This window comes from Calidris pugnax, unplaced genomic scaffold (assembly GCF_001431845.1).
Source record: "Calidris pugnax isolate Ruff unplaced genomic scaffold, ASM143184v1 scaffold254, whole genome shotgun sequence".
Classification (NCBI taxonomy): domain Eukaryota; kingdom Metazoa; phylum Chordata; class Aves; order Charadriiformes; family Scolopacidae; genus Calidris; species Calidris pugnax.
Genome location: NW_015090966.1, coordinates 1 through 11,324, shown reverse-complemented (window position 1 = coordinate 11,324; position 11,324 = coordinate 1). Strand labels below are relative to the sequence as shown.

The following is an 11,324-nucleotide window of genomic DNA, read 5'->3' as shown; positions in this document are numbered from 1 at the left end:
CCCCCGGGTCGTGGTGGGCCCAGCTGCGCCCTTGGTATGTCCCCGCCTGCCCCCAAGTGTCCCCAAGGGTCCCCAGCGCCCCACCAGTGTCCCCATCCCAGTGCTCCCAGTGCCCTCCCCTGTGCCGTCCCATAGTGGGCTCTGATGCCAGGTCGGTCGGTCCCCAGGTGTCGCAGAGTGTCCCCAGAGGATCCCAGTGTCCCCATCCCAGTGCTCCCAGTGTCCTGTTCCCCCCTGCCCGCTTCCTCCCCGGCCATGTTGGGCCCCGCTGCACCCATGGGGAGTCCCCGAGTATCCCCAAGGGTCCCCAGATGTCCCCAGTGCTCCCCAGCTGTCCCCAAGGGTCTCTCCATGGGTTCTCCACCTCCTCCCCCGGTCGTAGTGAGTCTTGGTAGGTCCCCAGGTGTCCCCAAGGGTCCCTCAGTTTCCCTAGGGGTCCCAGTGTCCCCATCCCAGTGCTCCCGGTGTCACCCCCCTACCCCATGGCGGGTCCTGGTGCACCCATGGAGTGTCCCCAAGGGTCCATGAGCATCCCCAAGTGTCCCCAGGGGTCTCCCAGTGTCTCCACCTGTCCCCAAGGGTCCTGTGGTTCCCAAGAGCTCCCCCAGTGTCCCCATTCTAGTGCTCCCAGTGCCCCCCCCCACATCCCTCACTGGTAATAGTGGGTCCTGATGCCATCGTGGGAAGTCCCCAGGTGTCCCCAAGGGTCCCTGAGTTCCCTCGTGCTCCCTCCAGAGTCCCCATCTCAGTGCTTCCAGTGCCCTCTCGCCTTCCCCTCTAGGCTGTAGTGTGCCCTGATGCCACCTTGATATGTCCCCAAGTGTCCCCAGTGCTTCCCAGCTGTTCCCAAGGGTCCCATGGGTCTCCAGTGTCCCCATCCCAGTGCTCCCAGTCTCCCCCACCTCTCTCCACATCCGTAGTGGGTCCTGATGCCATCTCAGTATGTTCCCAAATGTCCCCAAGTGTCCCCAGTGCTTCCCTAGTGCTCTCCACCAGTCCCAGTGTCCCCCAGTGTCCCCATCCCAGTGCTCCCAGTGCCTCCCTGCCTGTCCCTATCATCGTGTCCCCCTCCGCCCCACCATGGTGGACCCTAATGCCACCTTGGTATTTCCCCCAGTGTCCCCTGGTGTCCTCCAGTGCTCTCTCAGTTCTCCCAGTGCCCTGGCCCTGAGTGTCCCTGTGGTGTCCATGTCCTGCGGGTGTCCTGTAACCTGGTGGCCTTGTTCCTTGGGTGTCCCCTCCATGCCACCATGATGTCCCCATCCTGTGTGTCCCCATCCTATGATGTCCTCATGGTGTCTCAAGGGTTTCCTGACCCATGATGTCCCCAGGGTGTCCCCATCCCATGGGTGCCCCATCCTCATGTCCTCATGGTGTCCCGAGAGCGTTCATGTCCTGTCATGTCCCTAGAGTGTCCCCATTCCATTGACCCTGGCCCATGATGTCCCTAGCGTGTCCCCAGGGTGTCCCCAGGGTGTCCCCATCCTATGGGTGCCCCATCTGGTGGTTTCACCAGGGTGTCCACAGGGTGTTGCTGTCCCATGGTGTCCTGAGAGTGTCCCCATCCCTTGAGTGCCCCATCCCATGGTGTCTCTAGGGTGTCCCTGTCCTCTGGTGTCCTCATCCTATGGGTGCCCTGTCCTGTGGTATCCCCAGGGTGTCCTCAAGGTGTCCCAGTCCCATGGTGTCCCCAGGGTGTCCCCATCCCATAGGTGCTTCATCCTGTGGTGTCCCAAAGTATCCCCGTGGTGCGTGGTGACACCTGCTGATTGGATTGTGTTCCCACAGAGATCCCCTCCGTGACACCACGCTTGGCCACCCGCAACCAGACGTCTTTCCGTGTGACCTGGCCCCGCCCCCCCATACCAGTGGATGGCTACCAGGTGGCCCTCATTCCCCTGGTGAGCTGGGGGTGGGGACAGGGGTGGGGACAGGTCCCCAGTGCTGCAGTGGCCCCAATGTGGCCTTCATCCCCAGGATGAGGTTGCATCCATGGCCACCCACTCCTGCTCTGCTGGGGGACACAATAAGGGTGTCCCTATGGTGTCCCCAACATGTCCCCAGTGTGCCTGTTGTCCCCAGAGCAAGCCAGTAGTCAAGCCACCTCCTGCTGCCTAACTCAGGGATGGGGCCATCTCCTCAGTGTGTCCCCAAGATTGGGTGTGGGGGTGTCATGTATCTGTCGCCTGTCTTAGGGATATGTTCCCCCCTGTGGTGTCCCCAGTGTGTCCCAAACATGTCCCTTGTCTGCAGGATGAGCCAGTAGTTTTGGCCACCCTCTTGCTACATGGCGTGGGGACAGGGATGTGTCCTCAGCATGGTGTCCTCGGTGTCCCCAGCATGTCCACTGTCCCCAGTATCAGCCACTTGTCTGCAGCCACCTGCCTGCAGCCCTACTTAGGGACCAGGCCATGTCCCCAACATGGCGTCCTCAATATGTCCCAAGTATGTCCACCAGCCCAAGGACAAGCCATTGGCTGCAGCCACCTGCCTTCTTCCTGGCTCAGGGATGAGGAGGAGTCCTCATGACACTGTCCCCAGTGTGTCCCTCCTTAGCTGTTCCCAGTGTGTCCCCAACATGTTCCCCAGCCCTGGGAGAAGCTCTTGGCTGTGACCACCTACCTGCTGCCTGACTCAGGGTCAGCTCCCACCAAGGTGCCCCCAGCGTGTCCCCTGTCATGTTCCTTGTCCTCAGGATGAGCCGGCGGCAATGACCACCCATGAGCTGCCTGGTTCTGCTGTGACCTTCGAGGTGACAGGGCTGGCACCCGGACACACGTTCGAGCTCTTCATCCAGGCCCAGCGGGAGAAGCACCTTGGGGCACCTGGCACCCTGCGTGTCCGCACCCGTATGTGTCACCAGCTCAGTGTGGGGACCATGAGTGGGTGGGGACAACATGGGGATGGCAATGGGTGTGGGCATGGGGACGGGGCTGGGGATGACATGGGCATGGGGATGGCATTGGGACAGAGACAACAACAGCATGGACATGGGGATGACACAGGGATGAGGATGGCATAGTCATGGGCAAGGGGACAGGGATGGCATGGGCACAGTGGTGGGGATGGGGACGGGGACAGCATGGGGATGTTAATGGAGATGGCATGGGGATGAGTACAGGGACAGTGGTGGCATGGTTGTGGATGTGGGGACAGCATGGGGACAGGGATGGGGTTGGCATGGACATGGGGACAGGGAAGGCATGGGCATGTGGACAGGAATGACAGGGCTGGGGACAATGATGGCATGGGGAGGGGGGTGGCATGAGCAGAGGGGTGAGGGTGGGGATAGCATGGGTATGTCAATGGGGATGGCACAGGGATGGGGACAGGGACAGCACAGGGATGGGGTTGGGGATGGTGATGGCATAGGTCATGGGTGTGGGGACAGAAATGGGGATGGCTTAGGGACAGGGAAAGCCTGGGGACCTGGATAGCATTAGCACAGTGATGGGGACAGCCATAGAGATGGTGTGGGCACAGGGACAGGGACAGCATGGGTATGGGGATGGCATGAGGATGGGGTCAGCATGGGCACAGGTATGGTGACAAGGACAGCATGGGGCTGGTGATGGGGACAACAGATGGGTGGGGACAGCGTAGGAATGGGGATGGCATAGGGATAGGGACAGCACAGTGACAGGCATGGGGACAGGGATGATGCAAGCATGAGGACAACACAGGTGTCGGGACAGGGATGGGATGTTGATGAGCATGGGGATGGCAGAGGGATGGGCCAGGGAGGGGAATGTCACAGCCATGGGGATGGGGACGGGGACAGGGGCTGGGATGGGCGTGGGGACAGGGATTGTGCCTGCAGCCTCCGTCTGTCCCCACATGTCACGTGCCCCCATGGCTCTGTGGGTCCACATGTGTCTGTCCTGGTGGGCCTGTGTGTCACTGGTCTGTCCCTGTGGGTCCGTGTGTCCCCTTGGGCCCATCTATCTGTGTCTGTCCCCATGGGTCCATATGTCCCCATGGGCTCAGCTGTCCCCATGGGTCCATGTGTCCCCACACCTCCTGGTGCTTCCCAATGCGTCCCTCTGTTGCCTTGGTTCGGGTGTCCCCAGTCTGTCACTGTCAATTGATCTGTCTTAGTCTGTTCCCGTGAGCCTGGGTGTCCTCAGTCCCTGTGCGTCCGTCTGTCCCTTCCCATGTTTATCCTCCCCCGTGTCCCCTCCATGGATCCCCAGTCTCTGGCAGACGGTGGCTTTTGGGGACAGGTTGATCACCCTGCTCCCCTTTGCTCTCACAGTGCTTTCCCAGACTCTGCCCACCCATGGGGTGTCCCCAGGGTCCCCTCAGGGTTCCCTGGGGTCCCCGGCATCACCAATGGCCCCAGCATCACCATCATTCCAAGGGTCTCCAGCATCCCCAAGGTCCCCGGGGTCACCAGAGTCCCTGGGATCACCAGCATCACCACGGTCACCGGATGCATCCTTGGGGTCACCAGGGTCTTTGGGGTCTCCAGCATCTCCAAAGTTTCCAGCGTCCCCAGTATCTTGGGGGTCCCCAGTGTCCCCAAGGTCCCCAGAGGCACCAGCATCCCCAGTGTCCCCAAGACCAACATCTCCACGGTCCCCGGCATCTCCACTGTCCCCTGTGTCACCTTCATCTCCATGGTCCCCGGTGTTCCCAGCAGCTCCATTGTCCCCAGTGCTGCCAGGCGGCCCATCCCTGCATGACTTGGGGGCCAGGCTCTCCTCCTACAATGGCTCCTTGCTGCAGCGTCTGGAAAGCCACCTCCGGGCTACGAACTTTCCCCTCCGGGGCAACCAAACGGTGCCAGCAGTGGCCCGTGCCATCCTCTCTTACCTTCTGCGCCGCAGCCCGGCGCCGTTGCGTCAGCAGCTCCTCCGCCAGATCCCCCATCCCAAGCCCCAGTTGATGCCAGGGGCCGCTGGTGAGGCTCTGGTGGACCTGGATGGGCTGCAGGGCCACGCAGAGACTGTGGTGATCCGTTACCGGCTCCTGGAAGAGCCAGAGGGGGCCGAGGGGGAACTACAGGTGCCAGGGGACACGGCGGTGGCCCGGGTGCCAGGGCTGGTGCCAGGGGCAATGTACCGTGTGGAGGTGCACGGCGTGGTGCGAGGGCACGTCTCCAAGTCCTACACATTCCTGGTGACGGCAGGTGGGTGATGGGGATGGAGATGGGGACAACATTGTGGGGGAACATCCTATAACCACCCACTCCTCTTTTGGGTGCAGGGGTAGGTGGCACTGATGAGCCCCCGATGGACTGGGAGCACATGTATGAGATGGAGTTGACTGAGCCCCAAGGTGCTGTAGCCAAAGCAGGTACCATCAAGTGGTCCATGGCAGCAATGGGAGGGACTCAGGTGTTCAGGCCAACCTGGTCTTGGTAGACAAGTTGGGCGTGGGTGGATGGATGGAAGGATGAAGGATGGATGGATGGAAGGATGAGGGATGGATACATGGTGCTTGGATGAAGGGAAGGTTGGGTGCAAGGATGGCTGGATATTTTGATGGCTGGAAGGTCAGAAAGTGGGTGGGGTGGAAGGATGGGTGGGTGGGTGGTGGTTTGGTGAATGGAAAGATGGGTGGGTGATGGGTGGAAAGTTGGATGGATGGTTGGAGGTTGGATGGATTTCACTGAATTTCACTGAATTTTTAGAGTTGGAAGGGACCATCTAGTCCAACTCCCCTGCTAAAGCAGGACCACCCAGAGCTTGTCAGAGCATGTTACTCAGGAGCATCCAGGCGGGTCTTGAAAATCTCCAAAGAAGGGGACTCCACACCCTCCCTGGGCAGCCTGTTCCAGGGCTCCGTCACCCTCACCGTGAAAAAGTTCTTCCTCATATTCAAGTGGAACCCTTTATGTTCCAACTTGTGCCCATTGTCGCTTGTCCTCTCACTGGCAACTACTGAAAAGAGTCTGGTTCCCTCCTCCCTCAGCCCACCCCTGAGATACTTGTAGGCATTAATAAGGTCTCCCTTGGTTGGTTAGATGGATGGTTGGATACCTGGATGGTTGTGTAGAAGCTTGAAGAGGTAGGTGGATGGCTGGAAGGATGGATGGACGATGGTTTGATGGCTGGAAGATTGGATATGTAGGTAGGTGGATGGATGGGTGGATTCAAAGATTGATGTAAGGTGAAGTGAATGGAAAACTAGGTCATTGAATAAATGGAAGTCTGGATGCTTGAATGGACAAATGAGCGGACAGATGGATAAATGGACTGGTGAATGGAAAAATGGACAAATAAGAGAATGAACAGACAATTGGATGGATGAGTGGATCCAACACCCAGCTGGATCAAAGGGAGGATGGGTGGATGGTTGGGTGGTGGAATCACCCATTGGGTGGTTGCATGATTCCGCAGGTGGATGAATGGACAGATTGTTCAGCAGAAGGTTTCATGGATCATGTTCTGCTCTACCATCTCCATTGCAGTGCCAGCCATGCCATCAGAGGAACCACCACCTCGGCCCCGCCTGGGTGGGCTCACGGTCACCCATGTCACGCCTGGCTCCATCCAGCTGGAGTGGAGCGTCCTCGAGGGCACCTTTGACTCCTTCACGGTGCAGTACAGGGATGCCCAAGGCCAACCTCAGGCACTTGCAGTTGATGGTGGTTCGCGCACAGTGACCGTACCTGGGCTGTCCCCGTCCCGGCGCTACAAGTTCAACCTGTACGGGGTGTGGGGTCGGAAACGAATTGGTCTTATTTCCACTGATGCTGTCACAGGTGAGGGGGCTCGAGGTTTGTCTTCAGCAGGTGCTGGGTTTGGAGCAAGTCAGGAGCCTTGGCTGGTCCTTTGACTTTGAGGGAAATGGGAAGAGCATCTGGGCCTTGATTTGGGGGTGGGGGTGGGTGCATGGAGGGTCAGAGGGCTGGAGGGCTGTTTTTATGGAAGGGTGGGTGATTGGATGAGTGGGTAAGTGGAGTGGATGGTTGGGATTGGATAGATAGGTGGATGCTTGGGATTAGATCACAGAATCACAGAATGGTGAGGGTTGGAAGGGACTTCTGGAGACCATCTGGGTCACCCAGAGCAGGCTGGAGACTCCACACCCTCTCTGGGCAGCCTATTCCAGGGCTCTGCCACCCACAAACGAAAGATATTTTCCCTCATGTTGAGATGGAATTTCCCCTGTTCCAGTTTGTGCCCGTTGCCCCTTGTCCTGTCACCGGGCACCACTGAGAAGCACCACTGGGCTTCACCTCTTGACACCCACCTCTTGACAGATGTTGATCAGCATCAATGAGATCCCCTCTCAGTCTTCTTTTCTCCAGGCTGAGCAGCCCCAGGGCTGTCAGCCTTTCACAGAAACACAGAACAATATGGGGGTGGAAGGGACCTCTGGAGATCATCTCCCCCAATCCCCTGCCAAAGCAGGTCCACCCAGAGCAGGTCCCACAGGAACGTGTCCAGATGGGGTCTGAATGTCTCTGGAGAAGGTGACTCCATCACCTCTCTGGGTAGCCTGTTCCAGGGCTCTGCCACCCTTAAAGTGAAGAAGTTCTTCCTCCTGTTTAGATGGAACATTCTATGTTAAAATTTGTGCCCATTTCCTCTTGTCCTGTCCCTGGGCACCACTGGAAAAAGACTGGCCCCATCCTCCTGACACCCACCCTTTAAGTATTTATAGGCATTGATCAGATCCCACCTCAGCCTTCTCTTCTCCAGACTAATAAGACCCAAGTCCCTCAGCCTCTCCTCGTAAGGGAGATGCTCCAGGCTCCTCATCATCTTTGCATTCCTCTGCTGTGTCCTCTCCAGCAGTTCTCTGTCCTTCTTGAACTGGGGAGCCCAGAACTGGACAAGCACTTCAGATGTTGCTTCAACTGGGGAGCCCAGAACTGGACAAGCACTTCAGACGTTGCTTCAACAGGGCAGAGCAGAGGGGCAGGATGACCTCTCTCCACCTGCTGGCCACACTCTTCCTGATACACCCCAGGATGCCATTGGGTTTCTTGGCCACAAGGGGCCATTGCTGGCTCATGGTCATCTTGTTGTCCACCAGGACTCCCAGGTCTTTCTCTTCAGACCTGCTCTCCAGCAGGTCAGCCCCCAACCTGTACTGGTGCGGGAGATTATTCCTCTCCAGGTGCAGCACCCTGCACTTGCCCTGGTTGAAGTTCATCAGTTTCCTCTCTGCCCAACTCTCCAGCTTGTTCAGGTCTCACTGGGTGGCAGCACATACGTGCTGAAGGTACACTCTGTCCCCTCATCCAGGTCATTGATGAATATGTTGAACAGGACAGGGTCCAGCTGAGGTAGGCAATGTCGACTGCTCTCTCCTCATCCAGCCAGCCAGTCGCACCATCATGGAAGACTATCATATTGGTCAAGCTGGATTTCCTCTTGGTGAATCCATGCTGAACACTCCTGATAACCTTCTCTTCCTCCTCATGCTTAGAGATGACATCCAGGGTAAGCTGTTCCATCACCTTACCAGGGATGGAGGTGAGGCTGACTGGCCATGGTTTCCTGGGTCCTCCTTCTTGACCTTTTTGAAGATTGGCATGACATTGACTTTCCTGCAGTCCTCAGGCACCTCTCCTATTCTCCATGATGCTTCCAAGGTCGATGGCTGGGTGGCTGGAAAAATGGTTGTGTGGACTGATTGACAGCTGGATAGATGAATGGATGGAAGCATGGGTGGTAGATGGATAATGAAACTGTTTAATGAATGAAGGGTCAGATGGTTGCCTGCTTGGATAGTTGGGTTCATGGTTCCATGAACTGATGTGAGGGAGAGGAGTCACAGAATCACAGAATCATGGAGTGGTTCAGGTTCCAATCCCCTTGCAATGGGCAGGGACATCTCCCACCAGACCAGGTTGCTCCAAGACCCATCCAACCCCCACTCGAGGGATGGGGCAGCAACAGCTTCTGTGGGCAACCTGGGCCAGTTTCTCACCACCCTCACAGCAAAGAATTTCTTCCTGAGATCTGATCTCCATCTCCCCTCTTTCAGTGTCAAACTGTTCCCCCTCATCCCATTGCTCTCCTCCCTGATTCCTGGTCCCTCCCCAGCTTTCCTGGAGGCCCTTGAGGGACTGGAAGGGGCTTGAAGGTCTCTCCGGAGCCTTCTCTTCTCCAGGCTGAACCCCCCTAACTCTCTCAGCCTGTCCTCCCAGCAGAGGGGCTCCAGCCTCTGGAGAATCTCTGTGGCCTCCTCTGGCCCATCTCCAACAGGTCCATGGCCTTCTGCTGTTGGTGGCCACAGAGCTGGAGGCAGCACTTGGGGGGGGGGGTTGGGTGGGTGTCTCCCCAGAGCAGAGCAGAGAGGCAGAATCACATCCCTAGACCTGCTGGCGGGACTTCTTTTGATGCAGCCCAGGATGCAGGGAGGTTTCTGTGTTGTGTGCATATGTTGCTGGCTCATGTTGAGCTTCTCCTCCACCAACACCCCCAAGTTCTTCTCCTCGGGGCTGCTCTCCAGCCATTCTACACCCAGCCTGGGTTTGTGCCTGGGATTGCCCTGACCCAGGGGCAGGACCTTGCACTTGGCCTGGTTGAACTTCATGAGGCTGGCATGGTCTCACCTCTCCAGCCTGTCCAGGTCCCTCTGGATGGCACATCCCTTCCCTCCAGCATGTCAACTGCACCACACAGCTTGGTGTCGTCGGCAAACTCGTTGAGGGTGCACTGGATCCCACTGCCCATGTCTCCAACAAAGATGTTAAGCAGCACTGGTCCCAGTGCCGACCCCTGAGGAACACGGGGGTTGCCCAGGGAGGTGGTGGAGTCTCCTCTGGAGACATTCAAACCCCATCTGGATTGTTCCTGTGCAACCTGCTCTAGATGGACCTGCTTTGGCGGGGGGGGTTGGACTAGATGATCTCCAGAGGTCCCTTAATATTCTGTGATTGTACCACCACTCATTACTGGCTTCCACTTGGACATTGAGCCGTTGACCACAACCCTTTGAGTGCGGCCACCCAGCCAGTTCCTGATCCACCGAGTGGTCCACCCATCAAATCCATGTGTCTCCAGTTTAGAGACCAGGATGCCATGTGGGACAGTGAAAAGCACTTTGCATAAGTCCAGGTAGATGATGTCTGTTGCTCTGCCTTTGTCTACAAGGCTGTGGCAATATCGTAGGCGGCCACCAAATTTGGCAGGCATGACTTGCCGTTGGTGAAGCCCTGTTGGCTGTCACCAATCACCTCCTGTTTTTCCCTGTGCCTTGGCAGAGATTCCAAGAGGATCTGCTCCATAGGTGAGACTGAATGACCTGTAGTTCCCTGGGTCCTCCTTTTTGCCTTTTTGAAAATGGGGCTTAAATTTCCCCTTTTTCAGTCAGTGGCTGTTTTTCCCTGTGCCTTGGCAGAGATTCCAAGAGGATCTGCTCCATAGGTGAGACTGAATGACCTGTAGTTCCCTGGGTCCTCCTTTTTGCCTTTTTGAAAATGGGGCTTAAATTTCCCCTTTTTCAGTCAGTGGCAACTTCACCAGATTGCCATGACTTCTCAAATATAATGGAAAGTGCCTTAGCAACTTCATCCACCAGCTCCCTCAGGACCCATGTATGGATTTCATCTGGTCCCATGGACTTATGTACCTTCAGGTTCCTCAGATGGTCTCAAACCTGATCTGTTTCTACGGTGGGCAGTTCTGAATTCTCATAGCCCCTGTTTTTGCCTTCTGCAACTTGGGTGGTGGGGTTAGAGCTGTTGCTGATGAAAACACAAAGTGAAAAAAACATTCAGTAACGCAGCTTCCTCCATATCCTAGGTGACCAGCTCTCCCGTTTCCTTCTGGAGAGGGCCCACATCTTCCCTAGTCTGGCCTTTATGGCTGAAACACTTATAGAAGTCTTCTTTCTTGTCCTTGATGCTCCTGGACAGATTTAATTCTATCTGAGCTTTAGCTTGCTTAATCTGGTTAATGGCCTCTTGGACAGTTTCTCCGTGTTCCTCCCAGTATACGCATCCTTGGTTCAACACTTAATGGCTCCATGAAGTGATGTGAATGGGAAGGGTAACAGGAAGATGATGAATGATGGATGGAATGAAGTCCGGGTGGGTGGGAAGACACACGGATGGCTGGCTGGATGGAAAGACATATTTCAGGCAGGCTGGCTGGCTGAAATGCCAGACAAAGGGGTAATAGGCTGAATGAGTGGATGGGTGGACAAGGAGCTGGAGGAAAGGAAAGTGGATCGAAGGGTGTATGGTTTGGGTAACCTGAGGGATGGGTGAGTGTGTAGATTGGGTGTATGGTTAGACAGATGGGTGGATTGACGGATGTCTGTCCCGAGAGTGCCTTTCAGTATACTGTCCCTGTTGCAGCTCCGGCTCTACCAAAGGAGGAGAAACCACCATCGCAGCCAATCCTGGGCGAGCTGAG

General features: G+C 56.8%; 1 protein-coding gene across 1 annotated transcript; it reads left to right on the top strand.

Moving 5' to 3' along the window:
- Window positions 1–6: 6 nt before the first annotated feature.
- LOC106894088 (tenascin-X-like) lies at window positions 7–11,318 on the top strand (the record flags this gene model as incomplete). Its single annotated transcript, XM_014952580.1, has 7 exons — window positions 7–34; window positions 1,789–1,901; window positions 2,696–2,849; window positions 4,256–5,131; window positions 5,209–5,298; window positions 6,416–6,709; window positions 11,267–11,318. Coding segments are annotated over exons 3-7 (1,451 nt in total), but the record flags the coding sequence as incomplete, so codon positions are not given.
- Window positions 11,319–11,324: the final 6 nt, after the last annotated feature.